At 43.9% G+C, this 16,541-nt stretch overlaps 1 protein-coding gene across 1 annotated transcript in view; it reads right to left on the reverse strand.

Moving 5' to 3' along the window:
* Window positions 1-927: 927 nt before the first annotated feature.
* Window positions 928-16,541, reverse strand: part of DNAH8 (dynein axonemal heavy chain 8) — a 340,697-nt gene continuing 325,083 nt past the window's right edge. Inside the window, exons 86-87 of the mRNA XM_041748133.1 lie at window positions 4,149-4,270; window positions 928-1,220 (exon numbers count right to left, since the gene is read on the reverse strand). Of these exons, the coding sequence (XP_041604067.1) occupies window positions 933-1,220; window positions 4,149-4,270 (410 nt within the window). The 3' untranslated portion in view covers window positions 928-932. The remainder of the gene's footprint in view (window positions 1,221-4,148; window positions 4,271-16,541) is intronic.

Here is a 16,541-nt window from a genome sequence, read left to right on the forward strand (position 1 = left end):
GCCAGTAGAGACACTTCACTATCCTGAAGCTGCATGAACATTCAGTGTAGGACCCCATCTGTTTTGTTAAATTGACAATTTCCTTTAGCAGGAAATAAAGGTTCATACTGAATTTCAGACCAGCTACAGGGTAAGAAATAGCTTCACTTTTTTAAAGACTGCTTTTTAAGGCATTCAGCATGTAACCTAATTTCATTTGATGGAGTTTGTTTTTCCTTCTTCATTTGCTGCCTAGAAATGTGCACTTTATTACCTCCTGCAGAGTTGGGGCTGATGAGGGGGGCCAGTAGGAGACGCAGACTCCGAGATCTCTGGGCTTCAAAAGCACTTAAGAAATAAAATAATATTACATATAATTAAAATAAATGACAAGAGCAGCCATCCCTGTGGATTTGCTGTCTCAAATGCATCACACCACACAGCTGTAACTCCTAAGGGGTAGTACTGACTGAACCCCTCCAGCTTTCATTTCACAAGCATGGAGACGAGGCCAAACCCAAACAAGTAAAGGACAGCACATGAGCACAGACACGTACACGGGTAGATTTTAGTTCAGGGAAATGTGGTTTTCATTTGAGAGAAAGGCTTGCATCTATTAGACCCTTTTTAGAATGCAACAAATTAATCTTTGTTTTAGATTTCTAAAAAATTCAAAAATCTTCCAATGTTCTAACGTGAAGATAGGACTTTATCTAAGCCAATAATTAGAATGGAATGTGATTTCCTGGAATAAAATGCATTACTTTAAAATTGTTTTTTAAAATATTGATATGAGGGAAAACAGATACACAAGTGATTGTAGAATATCAACTTTTTAATTTTAAAGGAATCGTCAAGCAATTGCCCGGGAGATAAGACACACATCACCAAGTCTCTCAATAGCACTGGCTGGCTACATGGCTTTAGTAATCCCTCAGCAAGCAGAAATAAATTTACTTGATGTCGCACAAAAGAGCTACTCCTCTCAGGATCCAGTGATCTGGGGACAAAACTGTTCGCAAATACACCACAGTGATGAAGGTCAAGTCAGTACGCCTCGGTTTCTTGTAAATAGGACACACATAGAGCTTGGGGTCCTTGGGCGCGGTGGAATTAATGGCGAAGATGTGCAGGACAGGCAGCTGCGTGAAAAGCACCTTGGGGGTAGGTTCTGTGAGTTTCCCATTCCGTCTGTCCCAGCCTGCTCCATCCATATAGAGCCCATAAATATACACACCTTCCTGGAGAGTCAAGCATAAGGTGATAGAATCTTTGAAAAACTGGGTGTTGTGAGATGGACATCCATTACTGTAATAAAGGTCTTTGGTTTAGAAAGAAGACACACACCAGTCTTAAAATGCCACCAAAAGAACAAAACACCCCTGGGCACATTGCACGAGTGAAATACTGAGCCCAATTATCCCCTGTGGCCTATATTGAAGCCATGAGGGCTGTAGAAATGTTCCCGTTATGTCTTGTTTGAGCGTAGGGGTAGCCTGCTGGGGACAACAGACTTGGCCAGCAGAACCAAGTCACTTCTACAAGGAGGTAAGTCTCAGAGTCGGTGTAGGGGCATAACAAAGAATGGGACTTGGAGCTGGGAGACACACGGGATCTCAGCCTGTACCAGCCAAGCCAACCTGCAGCTCTAACCATCTCAGCGGACGGCGAGCAGGAGAGTCAGAGCGCCCCCAGAGGACAGGTGTGGTAGAGCTAGAGCGGGCATCTATTGATAGGGACCAAGTGTGGGGGGTTCAGCAGTAGCTGGCTGTCATCCCCTGTCCCTCTTTTACACAAAGGGACCCTGCCCTTGAGGCATTCATCATTAAATCGGGGGGAAAACACAAATTGAATACCAGCACACATTTGTTAGAGGGGCTTCCTGGTGACCCGCACTGAGACTAAGTGAAAGGCCACCCTGGGCGGGAGTACTTGGGGGTCTTTGTGGAGGAGATGGCTTTGCAGGGTGGGCTGCTTTGGGGGAAGACAGAGGACAGAAGGTAGGCAGCCAGGCAGGAACAATAGTACAAAGATAGGTAGGATGGGTAGGAAAGCCCAAGCATTTTATTTAGCAGTGGTTATAAAATAAATTAGGGCTTAACTGTGGAAGAGTCGAGATGCCAAACTGAAGAGTCTGAACTTTACCTTGTAGGCCATGGGGAGCCATAGAACATATTCAGTTAGAAAAGAAAGACTAAAGGGAATCACAGGGAGACTCTGATAATCATGTAAGCCCATAAGATATATCTATGTAGAAGATGGTGACCATTTTTCCTTTCCAGTGAGGAGTAGGGGAGGGGAAGAAAATGTAGATTATAATAAAAGAGAGTGAGATTAATTGCAAAGTGTTTCCTGGAATCCCCTCATGTGAGCTAAGGGTATGAGGACCGTATTTTTTGAACCAAAACCTGCAGTACAGGGTTTGACAGTAAAACCACGGGCAATCCCGGAAATCAGGACATATGATTACCATTATTGCCAGTGGGTGACAATTACTACATGAATGACACGATCATTTAGGTATCATCCAACAGGAAACTGTAACCTTTTAGGTTCCTTTTCATTTCAGAACTTTACAAACTTTACTGTGTAACTTTACACAGTTAGAGGTGTAGTGGACTGAATAGTGCTCCCCCACCCCTATTCATGTCCACTTAGAACCTCTGAATGTGACCATGTGGAAATATGGCTTTTGCAGATGTAATCAGCTAAGGTCACATTGGATTAAAGTGCCTTTTAAACCCAATATGGGGCACCTGGGTAGCTCAGTGGTTGAGCATCTGCTTTTGGCTCAGGTGGTGATCCCGGTGTCCTGGGATCGAGTCCCACATCAGGCTCCTGGTAGGGAGCTTGCTTTTCCCACTGCCTATGTCTCTGCCTCTCTCTGTGTGTATCTCATGAATAAGTAAATAAAATCTTAAAAACAGAATAAAATAATGACTGGTGATCTTGTAAGAAGAGGAGGGGACACACAGAGATACATATAGAGAAGAAGGCCATGTGACAATGGAAGCAAAGCCTGGATTGACACAGCTATAAGCCAAGGAACACCAAGGACTGCCTGTAACCATCAGAAGCTAGAGAGAGAGACCTGGAACAGATTCCCCCCACCCTGAGCCATCAGAAAAAACCCAACTCTGCCAATACCTTGATTTCAGACTTCTGGCCTGACCTCTGAGGAAATACATTTCTGTGGTTTGTCTCAACAGCCTTAGGAAATGAGTACCTATCTTGGCGCGAGGAAATGGGGTGCTACTCTAACAAATACCTACAAATGTAGAAGTGACTTTTGAATTGCATGATGGGAATGCGCCGGAAGAATTTTGAGGGGGGTGATTGAAATAGCCTAGGGTAGTCTTGAATGGAGACTTCTGGTGGAAGTATGGAGGTTAAGTGTGCTTCTGGTGGGGGTGGCAGACAGAAATGAAGACTGCACTACTGGACACTGGAAGAAAAGCAACTCTTGCTGTTAAGTGGCAGAAAGGGCCAGAACTTGGAATTCATCTGGCCCCGTCCTCTTCCTTGAAAATTGAAGGAATGAAAATCAGAGAAAGGGAAAATGAGACTAAGATATCTTGAGGACCTCGGTGGGATCCTAAATGATTCCAGTTAATTCTCACTATCATCTTTGATGAGGTGAAATTATCACCCTTATTTCACAGATGAGGTAGTTGAGGAAGTTAAAGAACTTTCCCAAGTTGACAGAGCAGGTAAGTTCCCAGGCAGTGGCTCCCAGGGGCATCTGCTTACCTTGAGGGGCCCTGCTCTTCCCCGCTCTGGGTATCCCTCCATCCAGGGTGCCACAGCTAGTGGGGGGGGCGCAGCTGGGACTGGCCCCAGAGCTCAGGACTGCCGGTACTGTTGGTCTCTACTGCCCCCGATACCTGTCCAGTCTGTGAGCAGTCTCCAGCTCCTGCTCATGAGTTACACAAGTGCAACTTGAAATTATAAAGAAATGCTCTCTGGGGAGTTCCAGTGCTTGCCATTAATTTGCACTCTGACAAAATGGAGGAGGCTTTGGCATTGAAGTCTCCTGGTTAGGACCTAGGAAACCCCAGCTACAAAGCCAATGCACTTAACCGCGGCACTCATAGGTCAGTTTTAAGTAGAGTTTGAACTTTCAACCCTGGTTTCAGAACTGTCCCTGCTTATAGCCCAGTAGTGCCTACCGCAGGGGGTGATGCGATCTCCTCCTTGGTCTGCCGTAGAACTTCGTTGTGGATGGTCACAGAGTCTAGGGCCCAGCCTTTGTGGGCGCGGGTCACTTCTTGCCTCATTGCTGTGAGGAAGCCTTAAAAAAAAATAAAAAAGATGATTCTGATGGCTTGTTGCAGTCTACTTGAGAAACAATAAGGGGCCAGGGCCAAGTGTTAGTTGTTTACCAATCTCCCAATTTCTGCCCACTCAGGAGGAGTTGAGATTGATCCTCAAGGGCACATTTCTTTCTGTGTTTTGTTTCTATAGGGACCTTCAGTGAACTAAGTACTCCTTGCTGGCTGACAGCAGGAAAGTAGCACCCTTTCTGCCTCAGACAAAACCTTGGTTTGAAATTCTCTCCTGGGTTTCAACTATGCAAGTGTCTAAAAATTGTAATCAACGTCTAGATCATAGTCTGTATTTGAAAACACACTATTTAGGAACAAGACTGGAATGGTAAATATCCTGAGATCAGCATTCCAATGAAAACTTGAATCAAACCATTATCAAGCTTCTATTTGCTATCATGCAACAATTTCATTTCGGCTAAGGAAACAAGGCATAATGCCAAAATGGAAAACCCAACTTTTAATTTGATCAAACAAAGCAATCATAGCGGAAAGGAAAGCTATGTGTTTTAATGTGCATAATACAGTTATTTTAAGGCAATACATGGTTTCACATATTGTGGTCTTTCTTTACATTTAATATTTGCAAACCATGCTGTTCAATTCAATAAGAGAAGTCTTGGAGAGTAGTAGTTATGTTAAAAACTCTACCCTAAACTTCAAATGGACTTAAAAACCTTAGGAAGATTTATCTGTGACCTCTATATTATATTTGGCTCCCATGCTAATAGTGAAAATCATGAGGCTCTTTACTCATAATCATGAGTCAATTTTTTGGAGTATGTATGCCCCCGCTACTCCCAGTGAGATCTGAGAACTATTATGCACAAAGCAGCATGTAAGTGAGAATATTTCATTAAGTTTGACTGAGAATAGAGGGAAAAGAAAAAGTTGCATAATAAAGCAGTGTACTGAGTTACTATCCCTTAAAACTGGAAAGAAAGAACAGTCCTCTAGTCTGGCTTAATGAGCCAGAATCAAGTTCTTCTGGTTCCCAAGTCCCTTCCTGGTTATTAAATTAGATAGCTGGGAAGGCACACATTAATTAATTAATTAATTAATTAATTCTTTGTTAAAACTCTCAGGAGTGGCCGCTGTTTACCAGGCACTGCTCTAGATGGGATGACCACAAAGATGAAAAGGCCATTCATGGATCCTACTTGAGGAGCTCAGTCTAGAAGAAATATGGAGTAAGGCAGGATATATAATACAATGTTGTTATGAGCAGAGGTGTGGACAAAATAAACCACTCAGGAAGACAGCACAAGGAAGGCTGAATCAAGATGATAAAGTTGAAGGTGACTCTTGCAAGATACACAGGAGTTTGCCAGGTGGGACAATTCTAGTTAGAGGAAGAGCATGTGCAAAAACACGGAGGCAAAAGGTGAGGCAATGTTAGCAGATAAGGTTGGAACAAAAGTAGAGGCAGGAATTTTTAGGATCAGGGTTTGGACTTGATTTGGTGGCTAGTGGGAAGCCACTGAATATTTAGAGTAGGCAAATGATTTGGTTATATTTGCATCATATAAAGTGTACTCAAAGTGCTCTCTAAAACAGGATTTGGGTGCTAAAGAAGAGCCTTTGCATTAATCCAAAAGGTCAATCCACCAGAGTAGCTGATTGTAGGGCTTTTCGAGTAGCTGATTGTAGGGCATTTATAGGTGATTCTTATAAAGCTATAGTTTCACAAAACTGAGAGTGCCTGATAGTAAAGGAAGATTTTATGATACCAAAAGCTAACTACAGGGGCCAAGAAATAGTACAAGTTTGCCTGGAAGCAACTACTGGTCAACGCCTATCTGTGGAGTCACTTGAAGTGATCTGATCAGCATGTGATTATGTTGACTTCAATGTCAAATACTGGGGATTCATACTCTAGTAGTAAAACAAACATTTTATGTTTTTGCCTGTCAGTGGTGTTTGACTGCAAGGGGAGGGAGGTCATCAAGAAGATGTGACCACCAGTTCACCTGTGAGTTCACCAGGCAATCAGACACTCTTCACTCCCTCTCCTGTCCTTGGAACCTGGAGCCCTCTGCTTCCCCCACTCCCAGAAGTTGCTCAAGAACATAGCCTGGAGATAGTGACATGATTTTTGAGACCATCTGGATGGTGTACATGACTGAACCCTGTGAGGGCCTCTATATAAACCTTTACATTTGGTGGGTGGGTGTGAGGAAGATCTACTCCTCTTGCAGCCACTGAGACAAACCTTTTGTGTAAATTCCCTTGCTTGTTAAACCTACCACCTACCAACCTGGAGTGGCCTGCCTCTTTTTGGGTCTCCCTCTGCCCTCTACAGAAGGGGGTCAGTTTCAGATTTCATTAGGGAGGCTTCCAAGAAGGTTACAGACCAATAATTGGTGAGCTAGCCAGCAGACCAGAGAAATCAGCCTTGGGAAAGAGGCATCTGAGGGAAACATCCTGAGTTGACCATGAACCTCTCTGTGGGGAGGGGTAGCCTGTATGTCAGATGCTTGTGGACCACCATAGGAGTGCAGGGGCACCAGGAAAATGCTGGCTGCTTTAAACTGCTTCTTTGAGAAACTGTGCACACTGCACTGTGGCAAAGAGAATGCTCAGCAAAGTGAGGGGGGGGTTGTTGTGGGTCATTGACTACGAAATGGACAAAACACCCTGCCATCTGACCCCTAGTACAAAGGAATGCAAAAGCACAGCAATGGCAACCCCAGCCAGCGGGGCAGCCCCCAGTTCAGAAAACATTCATGATGAGAGCGTATACTCCAATTGAGCTTATTAATATTAATACAGCTGCCAAGTTCTAGCAAAAGGCCAAAAAAGTATCCAAGCATGGTTAGTGCAGCTATGGGATACAAGACATCATGACATTCTTCTGACTGGGCAGGTGGCAGAAAATACGAGTGGCATCACCACACAACCATTCCTCCAGCAGTGCCAGCATGGTGCTCGGTGGGGAAGGCTGGTTCAAGGCACACATTCCCATCTAGATAGGACTGTTCTAACCTGCATGGAGGCTTGGCCCAATGAAGGCGATTTCTCTGGGAAGATGGAGCCCTGGAAATCTACAGAGGAGGTACAAAAAATTTTTAGGGAGTTGGGAATGACATAGGCCATCTACACTCCTGTCTTTGAAGGGCATGATCAGGGCCACATTCACCGCAGTAATGAAAGTCCAGATACTCAAGCCTGTCTTGGTATAGGCTGTATCAGGCTGTCCTGGTACAGATACTCTAGCCTGTCCTCTACCCACATCTGGTACAGGATGCTGATATCCATGCTAAGTCTAGTTGTGGGGCAAGATATTTATGGTGTTGGGCAATTCATTGCTGATCTGGGGGAAACTGACAGATCCTAGGAACCGGCAGGGGCTGTGGGATAGACCTGAGACAGAGAAGGAACTCAGAAAGTCAAAAGGCTATCCCAATCATCTATAAATGGTCCAGTAATAATAGCCCAGAAGCAAACGTGTTTGGCTTCATTGCTACAAGGACCCCACCTGAGCAGACAGACCAACAGCCTGTGGAAACTATGGAAAAGCCTTGAAATTTGACCAATAATTTTGACCTGCCCCATCTTCACCTACCATGTCTGATGCCCTGCCCACTCCAACAGAGGCCTCAGGAATACGGTCTTACTCAGTGTGGGTGCCTCCTTATGCCCAGGGTACTGCTGGATGCAGTCCAAGAGTGCGTCCGTTGACACCACTGGAGGTGATGGGAGGACTCATGTTGAGTTCACTACTCACCAGTCCTCCAGAAATAAAATTGGCAGTTCTGGTGGGTACTGGAGCTGAATGTACTCTAACATATGGTAACCCTCGAAGTTTCCTGGCCTCCTCAGTGTCATTAATGATTATGAAAGGCAAACAGTTATGGTCAGGAAGGTCCTTTTGACCCGGCAAATCGAGCATTCTGCCCCCCAAAATGTGAGGCTGTTTTTCTCTCCAATACCAGAAAACATATTAGACACTGATATCCTACAAGCTCAAACTCTGCAAACCCCTATTGGTGAATTCTGCTTCCAGGTTACAGTAATCAAAGCAGTGCTGATGGAAAATGCCAACTGGGAACCAGTAAGTCTGCCAGCCCTGGAAGAGTGGTAGCTGTCAAACAGTATACATTGCTGGGGATGCATAAGGAGATAAGAGAAACTGTCCAAGAACTGCCCTGAGTGGATATTGCATGCCCTGCCCATATTGCCATCAACAGTATGTCTGATAAAAAAGCTAGATGGCGTGTGGCGGATGATGGTGGACCTCTCCAAAATTGCATACGATTGTGTCCCCCTATTCAATACGTGACTGTGCCCAACACTGCCACCATCTTAGATACCTTGGTCATGGTCTTAGGAGTTTACTATGTCACACTGGACTTAGCAAATGCTTTTTTCAGTATACCCCTGACTTCTGGGTCACAGGATCAAATTTGCCTCCCATGGACTTTTGAAGCACTTCCTTGAGGTCACCCTCACAGCCCCACCATATGTCATGGCATGGTAATCCACGACCTGTCCCTGGTTCTCCTTCCCCACATCAGTAAAATGGGCCCATTACACTGACAATAGAATGTTAACATGTGAAGACTTGCCTCTATGGCAGGACATGCTGCAGGCTTTGCTGGAACATCTGGGAGAGAAGATGAGTAGTGAACCCACAGAAAATTAAAGGCCCAGGTGCTGCTATAAGGTTTTAGGAGTCATTTGGGGGGTAAGCGGCATGTTGTCCCAGAAGCTGTGATTGGAAAATTGATTATATTGGCTCTTCCCTCTGAATGAGGGATGTAAAAAATATGCCTTTGTTTGTGTAGATGCTACATCTGGTCTAACCCAAGCTTTCCTCTGGCACTATGCAAAGCAGACTACCACCATTAGGGGACTAGAGAAGCTGTCTGACTGAGTAGCATGTATGGATACCCTCATTGACTAAGACAGTGATCAGGGGTACATTCCAAAGATCACAATGTGCAAGACTAGGCAAAGGCACATGACATTGCATGGCAGCTCCATTTCCCCTATAACCCGTGAGCAGCCAGGGTGTGTGTGGGGGGAAGGTAGAAAGGAAAACTGGAATATTAAAGCATCTGATTAAGTTAGTAATAGGTAAAACCACCTTGGCCCAGTGAGCTACAGAATTCTCAGGCTTTCATACATTTGGATGATCCATCAGTAGGGCCTGTTCCCCATATGCCAGACTGGGGACCCCTGCCAAGGTCTCCAATCCCATAAAGGCATGGCAGTTGCAGGGAACAGCCATTGCCCCAGCTCTCACTGTGGATCAACGTGCTATGCTGCTGACAACACCAAGCTGCACCACACCTGGGACAGGAGTTACCTAATGGAAATTGCAATGGGATGTCCTGCTGGTATGGGTGTTAGTTAGCACCCCTGTGTGAGGGGGAACTACTCAATCTTCACTGGGATCCCACTGTCCTGCTGCAAGTCAGATCTGTTGAAATGCACTATGCCTGAAATGGTATTGCACCACTGAAGGGGGGGGGGAAAAGGTGGGAGTCCTGGTCAGGCTTAACCCACTCCCAGTCCATCTCATGCCTGACAGGGCTACCTCCCTCAGCCAAACGTGGACGGTATGTATGCACAACCAGCTCACGTTCTTAAAACTGCCAATTTCCCTCTCCTCAAGGCCAGGTGGGTGTGCTGTTTCCCACTGGTATGATCATTTGGGTGCAGTCTTTGCCTCTCCATTGGCCTGGAGGACGTTATAGCACACACAGAAGCCCTTGCTAAATTCATTCAGCAAGTCTTGAATGATAGCCAACAGAGCCTGTCCTTAACAAACACTGAAACATCTCTAATGAGAAAAACTGTCTTCCAAAATAGGATGGCCTTGGACATTGTTATTGCCTCGTAAGGAGGCACCTCTGCCATTATCCAAATAGAATGTTATGTGTTCATTCCTGATGTGTCTGCCAACGTATCATCTTTATTAGATCACATGAGGACACCAGCGGATGGTCTAAGTAATCCAACTCCCAGTCCACAGGACTTAATAAATCAGTAGTTGGAACCATGGAGCTCTTGGTGGAGAAAGTTGTGCCTAATTTTGGGATCACTGTTTTGATCTGTGTTTTCTCTTGCATGTGTCCATACTGTTGCTGTGGTATCTGCCTGCCGTGCAGCCAGGTGGCTGCCAAAAGAGCCACGTCTCTGCTAGTGAAACCCCTTGCTGATGGCTCAGGTCCCACTGCAGAAGAGGGAAGCCCATGAGATTATTAGCAGCTGATCACAGAGTGTTGGGGGAGGTCATCAAGAGGACATGGCCACTGCCTGACCTGTGAGCTTTACCTGGGCAACTGGAGGCTCGTCATCCCCTCTCTTGTCCTTACAATGTGTGGTCCACTTGCCTTTCCTGCTCCCAGAAGCTGCCTGAGGGATGTAGCCTTGAGATAGTGATGCATTGTTGAGGCCATCTGGTTGGTATACATGACTGAACAGTTAAGTCCTCTATGTAAACTTTTAACACTCGACAGGTGGGTACAGAGATCTATTCGGCTTATGGCCACCCAAGATAAGCCTCTTATGTAAGTGCCTTTACTTATAAAACCTGCCACCTACCAATCCAGAGTGGCCTGCCTCTTCCTTCAGTCTCTCTCCGTCTACCACATACGGGGGCTGGTTTCAGGTTACACCCAGGAAGTTGTCAACCAACAATGACCACAATGATAATATCCAGTTCTTTCTTGGAAGTCCCTCCACGAATGTCATTTTCATCACTCAACACTAAACGTGCCTCCATGTAGCATATTAGACACTGTGTAACCAGAGTAGTTGGAATCCAATCGACCCTATTTTGTGATATTTTAAAAGTCATCCCTGATCTATGAATCTGCAAGGCCATAATGCACAAGACATGAATCTTGTTCTTAACCACCCATCTGTACAAATTGAATAATTGAATTTTTCTCTAACACTTTAAATTCTGTCTAAGTTGCATATTTAACCTCTCTCCATATGGCATTCAGGACAATGACTAGGTGCCCGATGATGGATGAGTGGGATTCTCTCTCATGTAACACACACCTGCTTTGAAGACGCCAGCCATTGTCAGAAAGCTCTGAAAACCTCTAGTGCCGTTAGGGAAAGAGTATCTCCTATCTTCTCCCTACTGGGGGATGTGCATGATGTTGTCTAGTTTATTTCAACAGTACGCCTCCTGAAGTTTAGGTAGCAGTCTTAGTATATTGGTAGGTGGAATCTAGAACACAGATTATCTTGAGCTGCTAAGAAAGGGAAATGTGAAATAAATGTATTTGAGGCCTTGAGAGCGGAGGGTAGGGAACTGTTCCCATGCCCCATTCCCACCCAGAGAATATGGAGAAGATACACAGTTTTTCAAGTCTTGATAGTTTTGTTTTGGCTTCCTGAAGAAAAAGACATGATCTTGTGGAATTCAAACTGCAGTAAATCCACTGAATTGCTCATTATTGAATTTTAAAAAAATGAATGACCATCTTTCTTGTAGACTAATATCAAGGCTAATGGAATCAAAATCTGTGTTTTCTGAAGCCTGTATAATTTTAAAAGACTATTGATACATTTTTCTTTATAAAAACTTGTAAAGCAGTACTTTTGTCTTGGCACCAATTTAGTTTTAATAATTCTTAAACCAAATTTCAATCATCAGTGGTGGAAAAGTGATTCATGCATTCATATGCTTGACTCTGAAGTGAGAAACAAAAAGTTGGAGGAAAGTCTTCACTAATAATAACCTTCTGTTCTTCATGAGATTTAACCACCCACATGGAAATGGGTGATTTGACTATTCAAACATCTGAGTTGCATGTGGTCTAAAAGAGATGTTTTTTTTTTTAATTTTTCCCCTTCAAACTCATACAACACAATGAAATCTTAAAACACTTGTCACGTTTGTTCTTTAAAATTTCACTATTAAGCTGGGGTTATGCTTGAAAAATCACATCTAAAATAACACTTGTTATGTCTTAATTCCTATAATAGTAGTAACCCAACATTTCAGCAAACTAATTACTGTTGTTTGACTTGTGCAGTCAGTCGGCTTAAAGAAAGCTGTAGAGTTCTTTAAATATCATTTCAAACAAGGCCTAAGAAAAGCCAAAAAATATATATATATAACTAATAAGGAAGGTTGCTTGTCTCAATTTGATCAGAGGAGGTTGGTATTCTGTAATGATGGTCCTATCAGCAATTTTTTTTCCTTAATAAATGAACCAGTCCTTATGTAATGGGCCTTTGGTTGGGCAGTATTTCCTGTCTTATTAGTTACCAAGCTTCCCAGTAGCATCTCCAAAGATGAGGAGAAATGATGTTCCTGCCACAAGTGTATGACAGGCAGTTTTTCCCCCAAATGAGAAGCAAATGGAGTTCATTAGTAAGTTAAATAAAGGTCAGAAATCATTAAACAAAGATGGGGTTGATCCACCCAATCAAATAAAAACATACCAGGCACCTTTCCTGATGCTTTGCCAGATGATGTAAGGTGGGGATCTTAAACTTGGCTAAAAATTAGAAATATCTGGGAAGCCTTTAAAACTCCTGATTCCCAGCCTTTAAAACTCCTGATTCCCAGGCCTATTGATCCTAGATCAATAGAATCAGAATCTAGAGGTGGGACCCCAGCATTAGCATTGTTTCAAGGCAGGGCTTCTCAAACTTTCATGTTCATAGGTTTCAGAAGGGAAGGAGCTCTTATTAAAATGCAAGTTATGATTCAGTAGGTAGGTAGGGTGGGGGCCTGAGATTCTCCATTTCTATCAAGCTCCCAGGTGACACTGATTCTGTTGGCTAGTGGGCCACATACTGGGTAGCAAGTCTAAAGCCTAGTTTCTTCACACATTAGAATGACCAAGGGAGCTTTTAAGAAAACTAATTGTACAGACTCTAGAGGCTTCATCACCAGAGGTTCTGATAAAATTGGTCTGGAGCCCCAGGCATTACTATATATTAAAAGTTTCCCAGGTGATTCAATTGTAGAGGTAGGACTGAGAACCACTGTTCTGTAAAAATATCTGCACAGCAGGCTATTGACAGGTCACTGACCCACATTTGTTTTAAGAACAAATTTGACAAGTAGGAGCAGAAATGCCGCACAGTACAAGCAAAATATTAGGAAGGCTGTTAGAAGTATGAGTGGACTCCTTCCTCAGGCCCCCTGAGACATATATATTTTCTCTGTGATGCTGTTAATCCAGGATACAGTTGGCTCCAACAGAACCTAAGTACATGTGGGAAAACTGGGGCTAATTCTGGTGTCTGCTTAATTCACCATGTCCCATGTACCAAAATATTTTTTTTAAAACGTTTCTTTTTTTTAAAATTTTTTATTTATTTATGATAGTCACAGAGAGAGGGAGAGAGAGAGAGAGGCAGAGACATAGGCAGAGGGAGAAGCAGGCTCCATGCACCGGGAGCCCGACATGGGATTCGATCCCGGGTCTCCAGGATCACGCCCTGGGCTAAAGGCAGGCGCTAAACCGCTGCGCCACCCAGGGATCCCCCATGTGCCAAAATATTAATGACCTGAACTACTCTATCTTCTCTATGTTCTACTTTATGCTTTCTTTTCCTTGCCCCACCAAACCTTTCCATTGTTCCCTCTGGAGTGGGTCTATGGTTAATCAACTCTCCCATTTTTCCACCTCTTCACAGGGACATTCCCTTCATCATCTTCCTCTTACTGGAGCCTTCCTTAACCCTAAAGACACAGTACTTTCTCCATCCTTTATGAGAATCTCTGCAGCTCTGACAAGCACACCCTTTGGCCACATGCTCCTCTCTACCAAATATGACCTGCCCCTATTCCCTGAGCATCCTCCATCACCTGGGCCTCTTTGGCCTCCATTCAGGATCTTGACCTCTTCGTTCCCTGACCTCACCATTTCTGAAGACCTGAACTCCACCTTTCCTTCAGTTCTTTCCTATGTAGTCTAGATCCATTCTTTTTATCACTTGCCCAGAAAAACTCCAATCCTAGATGAATCCAAATGTCCCCCTTCTTACAGTCCCCCTGAACCCGTTTCAGGCTGCTGAATTATAGTCAGGCCATTACACAGTTGCCACTAGACTTGATGGGATTCTCAAAGCCACCCAGTAATCTTTCCTTGTTCCTCTCAGTAGCCCACTTTCTTAAACATCTGCCATTCTCCTAAAATCTCCTCTGACACCTTCTTGCTCCCGAGATCTCTTTGCCTCCTTTTTCAAGGAGAAAATAGAAGGTGTCAGGTGGGAAACCCCTTAACTTCTTACCAACAAACTGACAAACTCAATTGCATCTACATTCATTCATCCCTTATTACTCTTAGAATAATGGGTATGGTGTCCCTCCACACCCATATGCTTGGAGTGCATCCCTCCACTTGGGAGCCATCCCCTCTTTGCTTCTCTTATCCCTCTCTGTTATCTTTGCCATCTCTATCTATCTCTATCTATCTCTATCTATCTATCTCTATCTCTATCTCTATCTCTATCTCTTTCTCTCTCTCCTGGCTTCTTCCCATCTGTATGTGAATAGATCAAAGCCTCTCCTATCATTAGAAGAAGAAAAAAGGAAATAATTTCTTCTTACAACTACTCCTCCAACTTGCTTCTTCTCTTCAAGGCCAAATTTCTTGAGACAATCATCCTTCTTGTCTATACTTTGTATCCCCATTTCCTATTGTCTCACTCACTCACATTGAAGTCTGACTCCTTCCTTCCACCTCCACTCCACTGACACTTCCATTGCCAACAGTGTCCTTGTTGATAAAGCCATCTGACAACTTTTAGACCTATCTTACTTGACCTCTGGCAGCATCTGTCACCACTTCCTACTTTCCCCTCTTGTCTAACACCACACTAGGATTTCTGGGTTTCCCTCTTCCAAGCTATTTGGATGTGAGAGGACCATTCACAAGAGTTGGGTGATCTGGAGGATGGTGATACACAGCAAATATAGCAGAATCTTGATAAGGATGGTTTAGAAGGAAGATGACCAAATGATAGAACTGGTGAGGTTCACAGGAGGATGGAATATTCTACATTGGCAGGTAGAAGTGAAGAGTCAGAATCTTAAACCAGGACTTTGGATGAGTCAGTCCTAAGTAGAGATAAGTAGTCGCATCTGTGAGAATGGCTAATGTCACCCATGTGGGTACCAGGATCAAGGGCAGAATTTGCTTGAGAAGAGCCTGAGTCTACAAAGTAGACTGAGAAGCAGTCCTAGGAGAGGCAGGAGGAGAACCAAAAAAGATAATGAATGAAAGCCAAGATGTGAAAGTTTCCAGAACTGGCATCCTAGTATGGTTAAGGGGAATGAAGTTGGCAAGGAGGTCACTAGTTTTCATGGCCTTGCAGAGAGCAGTGTTGAGGTTGTCCAGATTACAAAATAGACAGTTGGTAAGGAAGATAACAATGTGCAGAAACTAGAATTAGAATTATAAGGGATGAGGTTGTGACTGAAGCCAGGTTCATCTAAGCCCCTCCCACATGAAAGCAAGGAAGATGGGTTGTTACTCAATCTGGAGGCATTTCTAAGATGTCCACAGTCCTCCTATCATTCCGTGGTTTGAGGACAGAGCAGGTAAGTACTATCATTCAGGGTTTAGAACCCTGAGGTTCACCTGGCTTCCCTCAGATGTCAGCTCTGGTTCAGCAAACAGTAGCTATGACGCATGCTTAGGATTGTTATGGGATTGGAAGAGATCTCCTAGTCCCTTCCAATCCTAAAATTCTATTAACCCCCCAAATGTCAGGCTTTTGTAAGACAAACATTCAGAGAATGCTAGTTAATGATGTTGCCCTGAAGACAAATACATAGGCCAGAGGTTGTAGATGATTTTTACCGTAACAAAAGATAAAAGGACAAAAAGTAACCATCCCCTTGCTTCAGCAAAATTCTTGGAAAAATCTTGGTTTGTACTAGTGTGTAAGTTGTCACTGATATCTACTATGACATACTGACATGGCTTGTTGAGACACTGAGGAGAAAACAGAAAAACTAACGCAAGTTGGCATCCAATTGGCATCAAGCTCCAGACTGAGTTAAACATTTGGAGAATAATGATACTGCATGGTTCAGTCTACTATAGAGGTGTGAGGCCCAAAAAAAGCACATTCAACCTCTGCATCAGCAGCACCTGTGAATCATACCTAATGCCAAATGGTAAAGCATAGCTATCAAATTACGAGGTTTTGCAAGGTGGTCTATACCCACTTGAAGTCAGGCTCATAATTCACAGTCCACACTTATGACATAGACACACACGCAAACTAGAATCAATCATGTGT

Source organism: Vulpes lagopus, chromosome 1, assembly GCF_018345385.1.
Source record: "Vulpes lagopus strain Blue_001 chromosome 1, ASM1834538v1, whole genome shotgun sequence".
Lineage (NCBI taxonomy): Eukaryota > Metazoa > Chordata > Mammalia > Carnivora > Canidae > Vulpes > Vulpes lagopus.